The sequence below is a fragment of the Populus euphratica genome, unplaced genomic scaffold (assembly GCF_000495115.2).
Source record: "Populus euphratica unplaced genomic scaffold, PopEup_1.0 scaffold158.1, whole genome shotgun sequence".
Lineage (NCBI taxonomy): Eukaryota > Viridiplantae > Streptophyta > Magnoliopsida > Malpighiales > Salicaceae > Populus > Populus euphratica.
Genome location: NW_011499913.1, coordinates 886,115 through 900,450, shown reverse-complemented (window position 1 = coordinate 900,450; position 14,336 = coordinate 886,115). Strand labels below are relative to the sequence as shown.

The following is a 14,336-nucleotide window of genomic DNA, read 5'->3' as shown; positions in this document are numbered from 1 at the left end:
CGTTTTTTTTTAATGATTCCTTGTTTGGTTACTTATACGGCTAATTAATAAAATTACGATCTTTGGAATTGGAACTGTGATAGTTTTTATTTTTTATTACATTTTAAAAATATGTTTTATTTTAGAAAATATAAGGTTGACATTTTAGTGGTTTTTTTTATATAGTTAAATTAAATAAAAATCTGAAAAATAAATTATTTAAATGTATTTAAAAAAACATTGTATTATTAAAAAAGAAAAACAAATCCTAGTGCCATATTTCATATTTTGAAATTCTTAATCCCCCGTGCTCTCAAGTAATCACTTGCACCAATTTGAAGTGATAATCCAGTAAACAAATCCGCTTAATTCCTGTTTTTTCTTTTTCTTTCTTGTTGTGACTTTGTTGCTTGAACGTCCCATACACATTTTAATATTGCATTTTCATCCATTTAATTTAATTTTTAATACGAAATATAAAAAACAATCATTATTATTAAATTTGGTTTGGTCAATGAGTAAAGAAGCGAGTTGACTTATTTCTTGATTGAATTTAAATGTAAAAAAAATTAAATGTTAAGAAAATCAAATCATGATTGACACTATTTAATCTAGTCTTAATTTTTTATTTTATTTTTTCCCATTAAATAAATTAACTCGTACACCTCATAACTTTATTTATCAACTTTGCCTGCAACGTGCATATGTGATATTTCCTACGGAACCCATCATTAATTACATGTTAAAACATTTTAAATATAACAAATGTGTCCATAAGAAATATATATTAAAAAATACCTCAATCTATTAACAAAAAAATAAAAATGCAAACCATCCGTGCATGTAAACACGTGTCAAAAGCCCATCAATTTTTTTGGCGGGTGACGTGTCACTCAAAGTTCCTTCACCTCTTAAATATTTCCATTCCACCAACAAAACCCTCGAGCTAATGGCCCCTAAGGAGCTAACTCAAACCCTTTCTTGTAATTTCACAAACCCCCAAGAACTCTCTAGGGTTTTTTTGTGCATATCCATTGTCCACCCCCAAAGAGCCAGTGACAAGTGACAGAGAGAAAGCACCCTTGCACACACCCATCCTCTGCTCTCCCTGTCCTCCACCTCACCGCTTCTCTCTGTCTCTCCATTTCTTGCCTTGGCTTCTTCAACTCTCACGAAAACATTTCCTTTTCTCCCCTTTCTCTTACAAAATGGTAGTGATAGTGTCATGCCCTTCTTTTATTTTCTCTTGTTCAAGAAATTATTTTTTTAGTAACTCATCAAGAAATGATTAGACCTTTGCAAAGTCACCACCTTAATACCTCAATAATCTTAAAAATCTAAATCCAGTGGTCTAATACAGTAAATTCTCCTCTTTCTACTTTGAACCAAGAGAGACAAGAAAAAAAAGTTTGCTCAATACACGGGTGTGATCATGGATCTTAAAGGAAGGGTAAGCAGTGTCAACAAAATGATCAATGTTTGCTTCTTCTTCTTCTTCTTCTCTATGTTTTTTTTTTTTTTGGTGTGTAACATGATACTGTTATGTGGTACAGAAATCATCACGTGAAGAAGAGAGTTGTGGTAGTGGTGATGTTGAGGACAAGAAGGCTTGTACTGATTGTAAGACTACTAAGACCCCATTGTGGAGAGGTGGACCAGCTGGCCCCAAGGTGTGTATGTTTGTTTGATTTTGGTCCATTACAATCTTGTTATCTTCCTTGTTCTGTTCATTTTGCTTATGGGTTTTTGGTTTTTTTATCTGGGTCAGTAGTTTTCACATATGGGTTTTTGGTGTTTGAGGTTGTCTAATCTTTGGGTTTTTTGTAACATACAACCTAATCTTCTTTCCCTCTTCCTTTTCTTCTCGGGCTTTGGATTTTTTGATCGGGGTGATTTATATTTTCAAATGGGTTTTGGTAGTTTTTGCTGGGGTATGTATTTGGGTGGCTATATGTGATTGCTAGTGCATACCTTGTTTATTTATGTTTACTCGGTCAAAGTTTGTGGTATATTTTGACTGGATGGTCTTGGTATCTTCAATGGGGCCTTTTATTGGTCACCATTTTTGTGTTTTAAAGTTGTCTGTTCTAGCTGCGTGTCATTTTGACTTGTGGGTCTTGGCATTTTCAATTTGAGCTATATAGTGACCACTCTGTTTTCTCGTCTTTATGGTGTTTCTTGTCCAGGTTAGTGGTTTTTGACTTATGGGTATTTTTTTTCCAGTCACTGTGTAATGCTTGCGGGATCAGATACAGAAAGAAGAGAAGTGTGATGAGATTAGAAAAATGTCCAGAGAAGAAAAGGGAAAAAACTACCCCCAGCAACACCACTACTGCCACAGACATTTCCACTATCACTACAGCCACAACAACAAACACTGCTCAGGTTGTTAGTGGCAACGGACTGATCAGTGAGTCCTTGAGGATGAGCTTGATGGTTCTGGGTGAAGAAATGATGTTGCAAAGACCATCGGTTGTGAAGAAACAAAGGTGCCAAAGGAAAAGGAAGCTGAGAGAGGAAGAGCAGGCTGCCTTTTCTCTGATGGCTCTGTCATGTGGTTCAGTCTTTGCATGAAAGAGGAAATAACGTAGGCGGTAGTACAAAAATAGGGACGAAGATAGAAGAAAACCTGACCTTAACTTACCCAAATACCTTTTGTTGTTCCTTTTTAGGTTAGAAAGAGAAGAAAAACTACACCACAAACGAGGTTGCTTAGGTGTTTGATGAAATGGAATGAGAAAAGAAATGCCCTCTGTGATTGTTTTTTTGTTTGTGGTGCGGTTTTTCCTCATTCTGGAGGAAGTATAGTCAAGGGAGACTGTGTCATTCCTGTTTTGGTGTGGCATTTGTATATACTGTTCTCGGAATTAATGAAGAAATTAATATATGTTTAGCAAGTTGAGTAGCGTATATTGTGATAATTATGCGGACACGACACGGTTACGAATCGGGCTTAAGTTCTCACCGGTCCGGTTTGATATAAAAACTTCCTCGCCGGTCTTGTTTGATCTGGTTCCATTTCCCCTTTTGCTTTGGATCAAACATTATTAAATGAAGCGAAAGCCTACTTGGTGGTATAAAAAATGCTATCAGCTCGAGCTCGATATTGCATGCGGCGCAAAGGGGCAAATATTGCTGTCATGGAGTGGGTCACTGGGGGGTGTGCTTGGATTATGTTGAAAATAATTTTTTAAAAATAAAAAATGTTATTTTAATATGTTTTTAAATGAAAAATCACACCTCTAAATACACGCTTAATAATATAATATGAGCTTTCATCTGCTTCAGAAAAATGCCTTCACTCGTCACCACCTCCCAAACACAAGCACGCTTTCCTCTGCATATGAGGTTTGACACTCCCCATTTTGTTGAAGGCTGATGCAAGGATTAATTCTACAATGTAGTTTTTGGCATCTTGTTCTATTCAACTGTTATACGATGCATCTCTGTGCTCGTTTAGCACTGCGCTGCGTTTTTTTTTTAAATTATAAATTCTGTTCATGAATATATTAAATTTATATTTTTTATTAGTTTTGAAACAGTGATATCAAAAATAAAAATATTTAAAAATATTATTTTAATATATTTCTTATTAAAAAATACCTTGCATCATAGACTAATATTACTATTTTTTCCCTCCCATTTACATTTTATATTGGATGACTTTTTGTTTTTGGTTGAACTTTTTTTTCTTCCATTGCATGTAATGTTGACAATACATCGTGCGTTGAGATTTTATTTCCTTCACGCATTCTTGAGAATTAAAATTGTTTGTGAAGATCTTAGAGTTGAACCAGAGGTCAATGAAATAAAACTTCAATTTATAGTATAAAAAATAATTAAAAGAAAAGGAATCCAGATAAAAACAAAAAACAACGAGGATTTTTTTTATTTTTGCTAAAAAATATCATTTTCAACCAAGAAAATTCATTCATGCAACTTTCAAAATAAAATAAATCAATAAAAACCTCAATCAAACTGAAATTTTGTTTTTTCAAAATTGTGAGATAATAATAAAAAAAGTAGTGGATCCGGAAGATATGGATCAGGACACGCAAGTAATGGGTCTCCACTTCACAGTTTCTTTAGCCGTCACGAAATCCTCATCTCCATGACTTAACACTGAAGGATCCTCCTCTCTTCACCCATAAAACCTAGCCTAATCTCTCCCTTTCTTCCTAAAAAGTTTCAACTTTCAAGCTCATTGAAGAATGCTCTCTGAGCCCATTTCAAGTTTCTCTCAGGCATGGCTTCTCTATCTCTTTAAAGGCTTCTTTGTTTGAGTTTAATGTTCTTAAATGCTTTAACACTTAAGTTTTTTAAGCTTTCTTTTCTTGATTGAATTCTGGTTGCATTGATTATGAGAGATAAAGATAGAATCTTTACTGAACTATAGTTTTTAAGTTGTTTTCTGAAGTGTAGATTGTGTAAGCTGAAGAAGAAAAACCAGAAAAAAAATTCCATTTTTATGTCAAAGTTGTTATCCTTGTGTGTCAATTCAACTATGTGGGATGATTAAATTTTTAAAAAATAGGCGGGCCAGTTTTGGTTACGATGATTATGGTTTGAAATGTATGCTTTTAAGGATTTGTTTGATATGTTACAAGCTTTATTGAAGAACTAGAAAGCATCCATTTTTCTACTAAAGGGCCTTGGTGTGCCAATTCAATTGTGCGAGATAGAAAAATTCTATCCGGGCCATTGTTTTTAAGCTGAATTGGGAGTTTTCAGGACAGTTTGGCTATTGGGATCACATGGTTTAGGGACGTCTGTTTAAGAGAGATTTGTTTGATAAGTAGTGTTTTCTTGTGAATTATGGATGGTTTTTGAGCTGACGATTATTGAAGTTTATTCCATGATTGGTAGTTTGTTTTGTTTTGGTGGGATTTGGGTTGTAAACTTGATTTAATTTGATAATTGAGATATCATTGATGATTTTGCCTTTTTCACATGTTTCTTCGTTGAGTATACCTGAAAAGCTCAGTAATTTTTGAAATTCAAGCTTTTTGGGTATCAAATACCATAGAATACCAATTTAGGAAACTAACTTTTGATATAATTTCACTGAGTCATAAAAATCTCTTTTTTTCCCCTGATAATATAACTCTGAACCAGTGAAGAATATTACATTTCTTACATTTGGTTAACTTTTATATCGAAGCATCTTTATGCTTAGTTTTGCTTTGCTGTCTCTTTGTTATAGTCTTTAACTCTTTATGCAGTGGTAATCAGTCTGCACTTTGAATTCTGAGTTGCTTTTCTGCATTAGTTTTAGGGTTTATAAGGGCTCTTAACATGATGATGTGTTATTTGAGGTTCAGTACCAGCCCCTCTGGTACATAAGCATCATTGTTGATGGAATGGGATGACTTCTGATTATTTGCTTGTAAAGGGTATTTTGATGGATAAAGGAAGGATGCCGAACCATCAATATCAATTGCTTAGACGTGTCAAGAGACCATGCTGTCTGGATGCGCACAATTTTACTGAACTGTCCATGTTGCTATGCTCTTATGCAAAATGTCAGAGATTTAGTTCAGAGCGATATTGTTTCATCAGTTCAATTCACTCTTCATTCTCAGGTCTAAGCAGATTACACTTGTGATGCGAAATATATCTTTGAAATCTTGCTCGGTTGTAGGTCACGAGTTGCATGAGGACAGTTCTAATGTGCTTCTCAATCTTGCAAGTTCCCAGATGCAGAATCCATAACTTAGCTAATTTTTGGCGGGAAAGCTCTCGTAGTCTAAATAGAACCTGTGGCAAGAATTCCAGCTTTCGATTGCTGGGTTCGAAAGCCAATGGGATGGAAGGAGGATACAGTAAAAGATGGATCAGAAGACCTCTAAGTACCAAAACAGGAGGAGAAAGCCAAACTACTCGAAAAGGCAAATCAACCACCATTGGACATGAAATTCTGGACAGAACAGTTTCAACTAGGTCTACATTGAAAATAGAAAAAACAGAAGTAAGTGATTTCCATAGAAATCGATACTGTGATATTCAACAAAAGATTGCTGAGAGCGAAGACATTGCTAAGCTTGTGACTGTTATTGTCTTTGATATTGAGACTACCGGGTTCAGCAGACAGAATGAACGCATTATTGAGATTGCATTGCAGGATCTTCAGGGAGGTGAAAACAGCACCTTCCAAACACTAGTAAATCCCGGACGCCATGTTACTAATTCAGATATTCATCACATTACAACACAAATGGTCTGCAGACCTGATGTCCCAAGGTACTAATGTCAGCGGCCAATAATTTTCTTAAAGGAACTTCCATGATTAAGATACAATTTCATAAATGAAAGACTGCATCTAGTATTAGGTTGCAAAGACCTCAGCCCGTTTCATTGAATTCCCATTCCCTGATTATTTGATATGTTAAGTTGTTTCTTTATGGACAAGAATCTCATTTAGAAAATAGTGTCAGAGGTTGCAGTTATGTCCATGTGAGTGTGCATACTGAACAGAAAGGGAATAAACCACTGGCAGTGCTCAGTGATTTCTGGGTGCACCAACTTAAGTTGTGTAGGCTCTATTTCTGAGAATTTCCACATTGGTTTCCTTTTCTTTCTATTACGTGTCAGATAAGGTAGTCTGAGTTTCCTAATTTCCCATTGAACATGCATGATTCTTTGTTTCACCTTTCATGCTGATGATGGAAACTGCTTGGTTATTCGCATTGAAAGGCGAACATGATCAAGCTCATTATTAGATAATTTCCGTTTTCTGTTACATTGGAGATGCATGTTCACCAATTGATGGGTGGTTGTGCAGTTGCATAAGTATTGCATGTGAACGTGTTGCAGGATGGAAGAGTTGATACCCATATTACTGCAGTATGTGAAGAGCCGTCAGAAACTTGGGGGCTATGTAATGTTTGTTGCTCACAATGCTCGGACTTTTGATGTCCCATTTTTGGTTAATGAATTCGGTCGCCACCATTTTGAAATTCCTCAGAATTGGCTTTTCGTTGACACGCGTCCTCTGGCACGTGAAATGCTGAAGATGGAAGGTCTCTCTCTCCCTCTTCGCAGTCAGCATATGTCTGCACTCATTTTCTGAATGCATTTGATGATTTATTGAAAGCCTTGTTTTGACTTTGTTACAGGATTAAAAGTTACTTCAGGGACATCACTAGAAGCCCTTTGCAAGAAGTATAATATTCAATCCGTTGGCAAAGCACACAGAGCCATGGCTGACGTGACCGCATTATCATTAGTTCTTCAGAGGCTGACCTTCGACCTGAAACTCCCACTTTCTGGCCTCGTTGCAAAGCATTTTACACCTTCAGAATTAACCTCTGCAAAGAAGAAGAAATAGGGCTAGTTTGGAGCCGCATTATGGTCCTGTATTAACTATTTATGGTATATTTTTTACCCATTTCTTGATAGAATCTCCAGGTCATTTATTTTATTTGCGGTGCCCGTTTTAAATCTTTTGAAAATAAAAGTTTCGGATATTTCACAGATTGTTATCGAAAAAATATATATTTATTAAAAGTACAACAAAAAGAAGGAATAAGATTGCACAAATTGGCAAACATCATAATTTTGTTGGATATCCTGTTCTATTGCCCGTTGTTGAGGAAAAAACAAGTGCGAGGTAAAGAGTTAATGTGCTTTCTTTTACCTATGGTGAAGTGATGTCGTTTGCAAGAAAAAGGGAGTCGTGAGAAAAAAATGCCCTAGCGTTCTTGCTCTCGTTGAGAGTCGAACTCAAGACCTCCCGCTTACTAAACGGGTGCTCTAACCAACTGAGCTACGAGAGCTTGTTTAGTGTCCCTCAATATTTTATTTATAGATACTATAATACTGAGCACACTTGGCACTAAAGTCTACTCGCGTTCTCACTGTCCATAGCGGAAGTATAATCCAACCTCTGTTGGCTGGCCCCGAGGCTTATTGCCTAATTAGAATTCGACTCGGTGGTGGGCTGCATGGTACAATCTGCATTTTACTCTACTTATATAGTTAGTTAGTTAGTTAGTTAATACATATTATAATTTTTACAATTTATAATTATTTTAAAATTTATTTTTTCAAATTGTAACCGCACAAATGTGCTTGAGAGTATAGTGGTTATTTTTAAAAGTGAATAATAATTTATATTTTTAAAAAATATTTTTAATATTAACATATCAAAACTATCTAAATACATAAAACAATTAAATTTAAACATAAAAAATTAAAATTTCATGAAACATAATTAATACAACGTTCTAGCACTGAAAATTGCGAGTCTATACAGACCTTGGGCTTCTGCCAAGAGAGCACAAATGACCTCATGACCTTGCATGTAGTAAGAAAATACGCAGACGTATGGTCACGGCAATTTTACTAAAACCACCACGAATATGATCAGGGCACATGCATCAACAATCAGCAATCTCACTTGAGCGCAACATAGCTCAGATGATCAAGTTTGATCAGATTATGAAACATTGTTTTGCAGGCATGGTGAAACTAGAAACCCATCACTTCTACGAAGTTTTATCCACGCAAGTTAGAACGTTCATACATCTAGGCAGTTAAAACCGTGGGGTGATAGGTAATCAATGGCAAACAAGAGATTGACAGAGAGAGAGGGAGAGAAGGAGACCATAGCTGGATTCATTTTTTTATATCACATAAACCAAAATGGATACAAACAACTAAAAAGGCCTGAACTCTTCATTACACAGTATTGGATTTGGAAGCATCACGCTCCAACCTCCTGAAAATTCGAAAGAATCAACTCAGCAGATCCATGACAAAGGAACAACGAACAGTATCAGCTCTATACATCGTGTGGACATTTATTCCCAGGTACAGAACTCTCCCCTCTTTTCCCACAAAATTTGGAGAGAAAAAAAACAGAAATATAAGAAGGGTAATCAGTTAGTTTGGTTATGTGTATTCAAGGGATTTGGAGCTCTTATATTCTTCAATATGACAAGATAGAGCCATCTACAAGCATGTAACTTTTGGAGGGATGCGTCTGCACTATGAATGAGTGAACTTCAGGAATATCTATGCTGACGGATCAAAAGAGAATCTTCAGTAACATCTGTTCTCACAGTCAAAAGACAATCGTCTTGAGGATGAGGAGGACCAACATGATGAAGCACATGATAACGAGCACCGTGGCACACATCACCATTCCCCCTCGTTTCTGAGTCCTCTCAGCCTGCAACGCCAAATCCATTCAATACAAACAACGCCATACAAAGAGAGAAAAGAAGAGGCTTTAAATGTAGAATGAAATGATTGTTGAGGATAAGAAGAGCACCTTCTGCAGTTGCTTAAGCCCCTCCTCAACTGTGGTTGCTACATTCTGAATGTTGTAGTCTATCCTATCAACAATAGTGCCCTGCTTGGAGAGAAAAGACCAGTAAGTGAATAGTGTCTTTAAAAAGAAGTTTTGCGGATTTGAATAAGAGGATGGGCAACTCTTAACCTGGTCTATTACTAGTACTGACAAATCCTTCATAATTTGAGCAAGCTCGTTTACTGACTCAACTACCTACAAAGATCAATAGCAAAGACATAAAAAGTATTAAGAAATACAGGACACTGCCAGATTTCTGTTGATATTAAAACAAAAGGCTAAGAGCAATCACTTGCCTGTTGGATCTCTCTTTCCCTTTCTACAGTGAATGCTTCACTCCTTTTCAGCTTGGCCATCTGATGCTCATTAAAAACCTAATATAACATTCATATATAATATTCTTAGTACTCAACCAAGGTGAAGAAATTGTGCAAGAATCTTGACTGTGAAAATGAAATGTATCTCACAAAACTATTTAGATAATGTTTCTAGACATAATTGATAGTTTTAATGACGAAAATAAAATTTAAACTACAGCTTTGGGGCACAAAACAACCAAAAAGAATCAAGGAAAGAGAAGAATAAGTAAGCGCCGACACTTCATGTGTTTCAGCCTTAAGCCTATGTTCACAAGTGAAGACAAGGACAAGGGTTTACTATATTAAACAAGTGTGAAGCACAACTATTTAATCTCCTGGATCTTTGTGCACCTGAATATCACCTATGTATAATTGACATCAATACATGCCCATATCAACTTGTTAAGCAGGACCGAAAAATTCAAGACTAGTCATATCCAACAATAAACCCAAGGCAGAGAAGGTTTAAGACAAGCGCATACCATGTCATCCAAATTGTCATCATCTATAACAGATCTACTGCCATTTAGGTTCATTTCTAAATCAACCCCGTCCTGACCCTGCATACCAAAACAAAATGATTTGATATATTACTCACTTATTCAGTAGTTCTATAAGAAAAGATATACTTCTCAGACCTCTTTTTGTTGCCTGAGGCGCTTCAAGTATGTTGACTGTTTCTTGCGAAGTTCCATTGAAAGGTTCTGGAGGTCAGTAGCAAGGGAACGCTGCAAATAAAAATATGCTAACATTAGCACAATTCATAAAAAGAAACCTGACATGTACAGAATGCACTAGTTCTCAAGTGTGCTTAACTGCATATAAAATGTCACAGAACAAGACAATGGAATGGCGAAGTTCACAGCCAACCAGTATATTGGAAAGAGCAATCATTTCACCCAACAATTATAGGCTCATGGCCCAGAAGAAACACACAAAAAGATACTATAATTTTTAGAAGGATAAACAACAGGGGAAGAAGAGGAACAACGAAGGCCCATAATCATCAAAACATTTAATAAGGTAGAATTTCACCTTTACTTTATCAGCATATTATTGGATTGCTTTCCCCCAATTTTTTCATTCATAATTTATTTTTTCTTGGGCTTAGGCCACATCATCTATGAAAAAAATCATATGGAAGTAGAGATAAATCATTACCGACTTCATGTGTTTTGTTTTAAGTCATCATTTACCTGTGTGATCACATGTAGTTGGTCTAGCAAAAAATTAAGGCTTACCTGCACATTTTTTCTAATGTTTGAATCCTCAGAAGGCCCAGCTGCAGCAAGTCTTTGCAGTTTCTTCTCTGATTTCCTTATAAGACCAGTTATCTCTTGGGTTAGACCCTCAATCATGTGTTGATCTTCTTTACCATCACCAAATGAAGGCATCAATGCTTTGGCATGAGCCTTAGCTAGCTCAACCATTTTTGTACGTGCACGTTGCACATTTGAAGATATTTCTTCAGATACATCCACCCAAGCTGGTGGCAAACCCACTGTAAGTGCACCTTTACTGCATCAAGACAGCAATTTTTAACAGTCCTACCAGGCTAACATAAAAGTTTACAGAAAATACTCGCCCATTAAGACAGCAATAGTACATTAGTCAAAAAGCTATGAGAGTCTAGAATTTAGAAGAGAAACCTATGCAGTACTTGATACATATACTCATATCTATCAGAATCTTTCGAATATCATGGCTTGAAGAACAGCCCTCCCCATGTCCACATACATCACCTCCCAAAGCTACCATCTCACCGCTCCTTGCAGCTTTGATAAATCTTTTTATAAGAAATATCAACAAAACCATGGGGATTCACACAATTTAGAAGAGAAACCTATGCAGTACTTGATACATATACTCATATCTATCAGAATCTTTCGAATATCATGGCTTGAAGAACAGCCCTCCCCATGTCCACATACATCACCTCCCAAAGCTACCATCTCACTGCTCCTTGCAGCTTTGATAAATCTTTTTATAAGAAATATCGACAAAACCATGGGGATTCACACATGCCTGCATATAAAATCATAAACCTATATGCCTGATCATTCATTATTCCCAAGTCTCAATTATATCTTTCTTCTACAACACTCTTGCACTACCTTCAAGAAAAATATCTCATTCTTTCATCATCAAAGCGCATTTCCTACATCCATTTCAATCTAACTACAGGTAACCCACCATTCATTCTTCACCTGCAGCTACCAACAAATCCCAAACCACATACACAGCAGTAAACTTTTATGATTCTTGATCGCAATGCTTTTCGAAACCCTCCCATGATCCTAAACCCCACAATAAACTCCATCTACACCACTTTGAACTATCACAACCCTCCAAATCCACTCACATTCACTTCAAAAACTAAAAACCCACCAACAATTTTCAATTTTACACGCATTTTCCACTTTCAATCTAACAATAAAGCACACTACAAATCTCCACAAAATCTCACTACAAAAATATCTTATTTCTCATCTCTTTTTAGATAGAACTCTCAATTATGCATTTCACATTACTAAAATCAATAAAATATAATTAATTAATTAATTAAACTCCTCTCATAAATCAACAATCAAAAATAAAAATGAAAAATCCAAAATTTACTTAAATCCAAACCAATTAATTAATTAACAACAAAAACACCAATCAGATCTCTATAATATACGTACGAAAGTGTATGTGTATTTTGTACCTTGAATTACCGGGATCTTCAGTGCTAAGAGGAGTATATTTCCGATTAGGATTTAGAAGCGAGGTGGTAGCCAATTCGATCACCGGACCGCCACCTCCTCCTCCGCTGGAGCTCGTCGAGGGCGATGAGCTCGATGGAACCCTAACGCTCTTTAATGCATCTCTGTACTTCCTAAATATCAACGTCCGATTCCTCGTTGCCATAACAAAATTATCAAAACAGAAACTTGATCTTTCTCTTTGACCTAAGAATCGAAGATTGATGAATCTGGTGGTGTTGCGGAGGTCACGTGATCGGAATCGGGGGAGATGGTGGACGCCACGTGACCGGAGAAATTGGAAATGTTTTGGGAGGTGGTGGAGGTTAGGGTTAATTAAGAAATAATTGCAAGTAGAGGGATTGACCGCTTTGTTTTTTCGGTTTTTTTAAGTTTACTTGACTGTTAAGTGGGGCCCCGGAACGATAATTAGTGGGTTCATGAGCTTCTGGGTGTTGTCTCGGATACCAACCCGGATATGGATGATTTGTTTAAAACTTATACATACATACATACATACATACATACATACATACATATATATATATAATTTTGATATATGAAACACGTTTGAGAATTTATATGGGAGAAGAAAAATACTTTTTTAATATATAATTTTAGAAAATTGATTTGAAGATTAAAAATGTATACTTTTTTTAATTTTTGAAGTTCAAATGTTAGAATTAATTTAATTTATTAAATGTATTAAACTGGTGTGAGAGTTGGGTTTTTTAAATTTACAGGTATTATTTAATATTTAATTAAATAAATAAGAATAAAAAAATATTTTTTGTCTTTTAATTTTTTATAAATACAGTAAGAGTAAAAATATTTATCCGTGTATCAATAGGATATCGACTTGAACGTTCGAACAAAAAAGTGGTAAATTAAAATTGACAGAAAATATTTTTTTATATTTAAAATTAAATAAACTAGTGAACCATGCGTTGTGGATATAATAAAACTATACTACCCTATTTGTTTATGAGGTCATGTAGTGTCTTTTTTTAAAAATTATTTTAAATTATTATTTTAGTATTTTTAATGTATTAATATTAAAATTAAATTTTAAAAATAAAATATTATTTTAATATATTTTAAAATAAAAAATATTTTAAAAAATAATTATTACCACATTAGCCACGTCTCATCAGGGAAATTGGAATGGGGAGAGGGGAGATCCAGTCAACAGATAGAGATCACTAATATCTCTATTCAGCAACGCAAAAGGCAGATAAAAGGGAGATTGACTCTCTTCCCATCCTTTTTTCCTATCAGGGAAATTGGAATGGGGAGAGGGGAGTTCCAGTCAACAGATGGAGATCCCTAATATCTCTACTCAGCAACGCAAAAGGCAGATAAAAGGGGGATTGACTATCTTCCCATCCTTTTTTCCCATGAAAAGATAGAGAAATAATATTAATAGCAATGAATATAACTATAGTTTGTTTACTAAATTTTGTTTATCACATTATTTTTATATAGCAAAATTAAAAAAATATATATTTTTTTTATAAATTTACTAATTTAGATTTAAATATAAAAGGTCAGTATAATAGTTAATTTCTCTTTTTCTTTATTTCTTAAACTCGAATCTCCAGATCAATATCTACTTAATCTTATTATTTTTTTAAGTAAGCCATATTCACATGGAAAAATATAATTTCAATAATTAATTATATAGTATGTTCGTGCTAAAATAAATTTAGTTTTGATGCGTGAAATCACTTTTAAAAAACATTAACTATTATAAAAAAATACATATTTAATACATTAAAAAATTGTGCAGAAAAAACTCCTAGATAAAATTAAATAGCTAACGTGTGTTTGATATTGAAATATACTGATATTTTTAAATAATATTTATTAAAATAATATTTTTAATTTTGGAATATTTAAATCACTAAAATATTACATTAATTTAATATTTTTTAACTAAAA

At 34.8% G+C, this 14,336-nt stretch overlaps 3 protein-coding genes and 1 non-coding gene across 4 annotated transcripts; 2 read left to right on the top strand and 2 right to left on the bottom strand.

The window, feature by feature from the left end:
* The first annotated feature begins 968 nt into the window (after positions 1–968).
* LOC105134277 (GATA transcription factor 16-like) lies at positions 969–2,876 on the top strand. Its single transcript, XM_011038624.1, has 3 exons — positions 969–1,429; positions 1,533–1,649; positions 2,203–2,876. Exons 1-3 carry the CDS (start codon positions 1,412–1,414, stop codon positions 2,551–2,553), a joined length of 486 nt encoding a protein of 161 aa, XP_011036926.1. The 5' UTR covers positions 969–1,411; the 3' UTR covers positions 2,554–2,876.
* A 1,086-nt stretch (positions 2,877–3,962) lies between these two features.
* DPD1 (Polynucleotidyl transferase, ribonuclease H-like superfamily protein) lies at positions 3,963–7,399 on the top strand. Its single transcript, XM_011038623.1, has 4 exons — positions 3,963–4,223; positions 5,562–6,219; positions 6,793–6,998; positions 7,095–7,399. Exons 2-4 carry the CDS (start codon positions 5,633–5,635, stop codon positions 7,304–7,306), a joined length of 1,005 nt encoding a protein of 334 aa, XP_011036925.1. The 5' UTR covers positions 3,963–4,223; positions 5,562–5,632; the 3' UTR covers positions 7,307–7,399.
* A 281-nt stretch (positions 7,400–7,680) lies between these two features.
* Positions 7,681–7,754, bottom strand: TRNAT-AGU (transfer RNA threonine (anticodon AGU)). Its single transcript has one exon. It is a non-coding gene; the product is annotated as a tRNA-Thr (tRNA).
* An 816-nt stretch (positions 7,755–8,570) lies between these two features.
* LOC105134274 (syntaxin-43) lies at positions 8,571–12,802 on the bottom strand. The gene is made up of 8 exons (XM_011038622.1): positions 12,359–12,802; positions 10,893–11,169; positions 10,290–10,379; positions 10,134–10,211; positions 9,589–9,666; positions 9,422–9,487; positions 9,254–9,334; positions 8,571–9,151 (listed from the first exon to the last, which is right to left on the bottom strand). The coding sequence occupies exons 1-8, from the start codon at positions 12,559–12,561 to the stop codon at positions 9,044–9,046; spliced, it is 981 nt and encodes a 326-aa protein (XP_011036924.1). The 5' UTR covers positions 12,562–12,802; the 3' UTR covers positions 8,571–9,043.
* Positions 12,803–14,336: the final 1,534 nt, after the last annotated feature.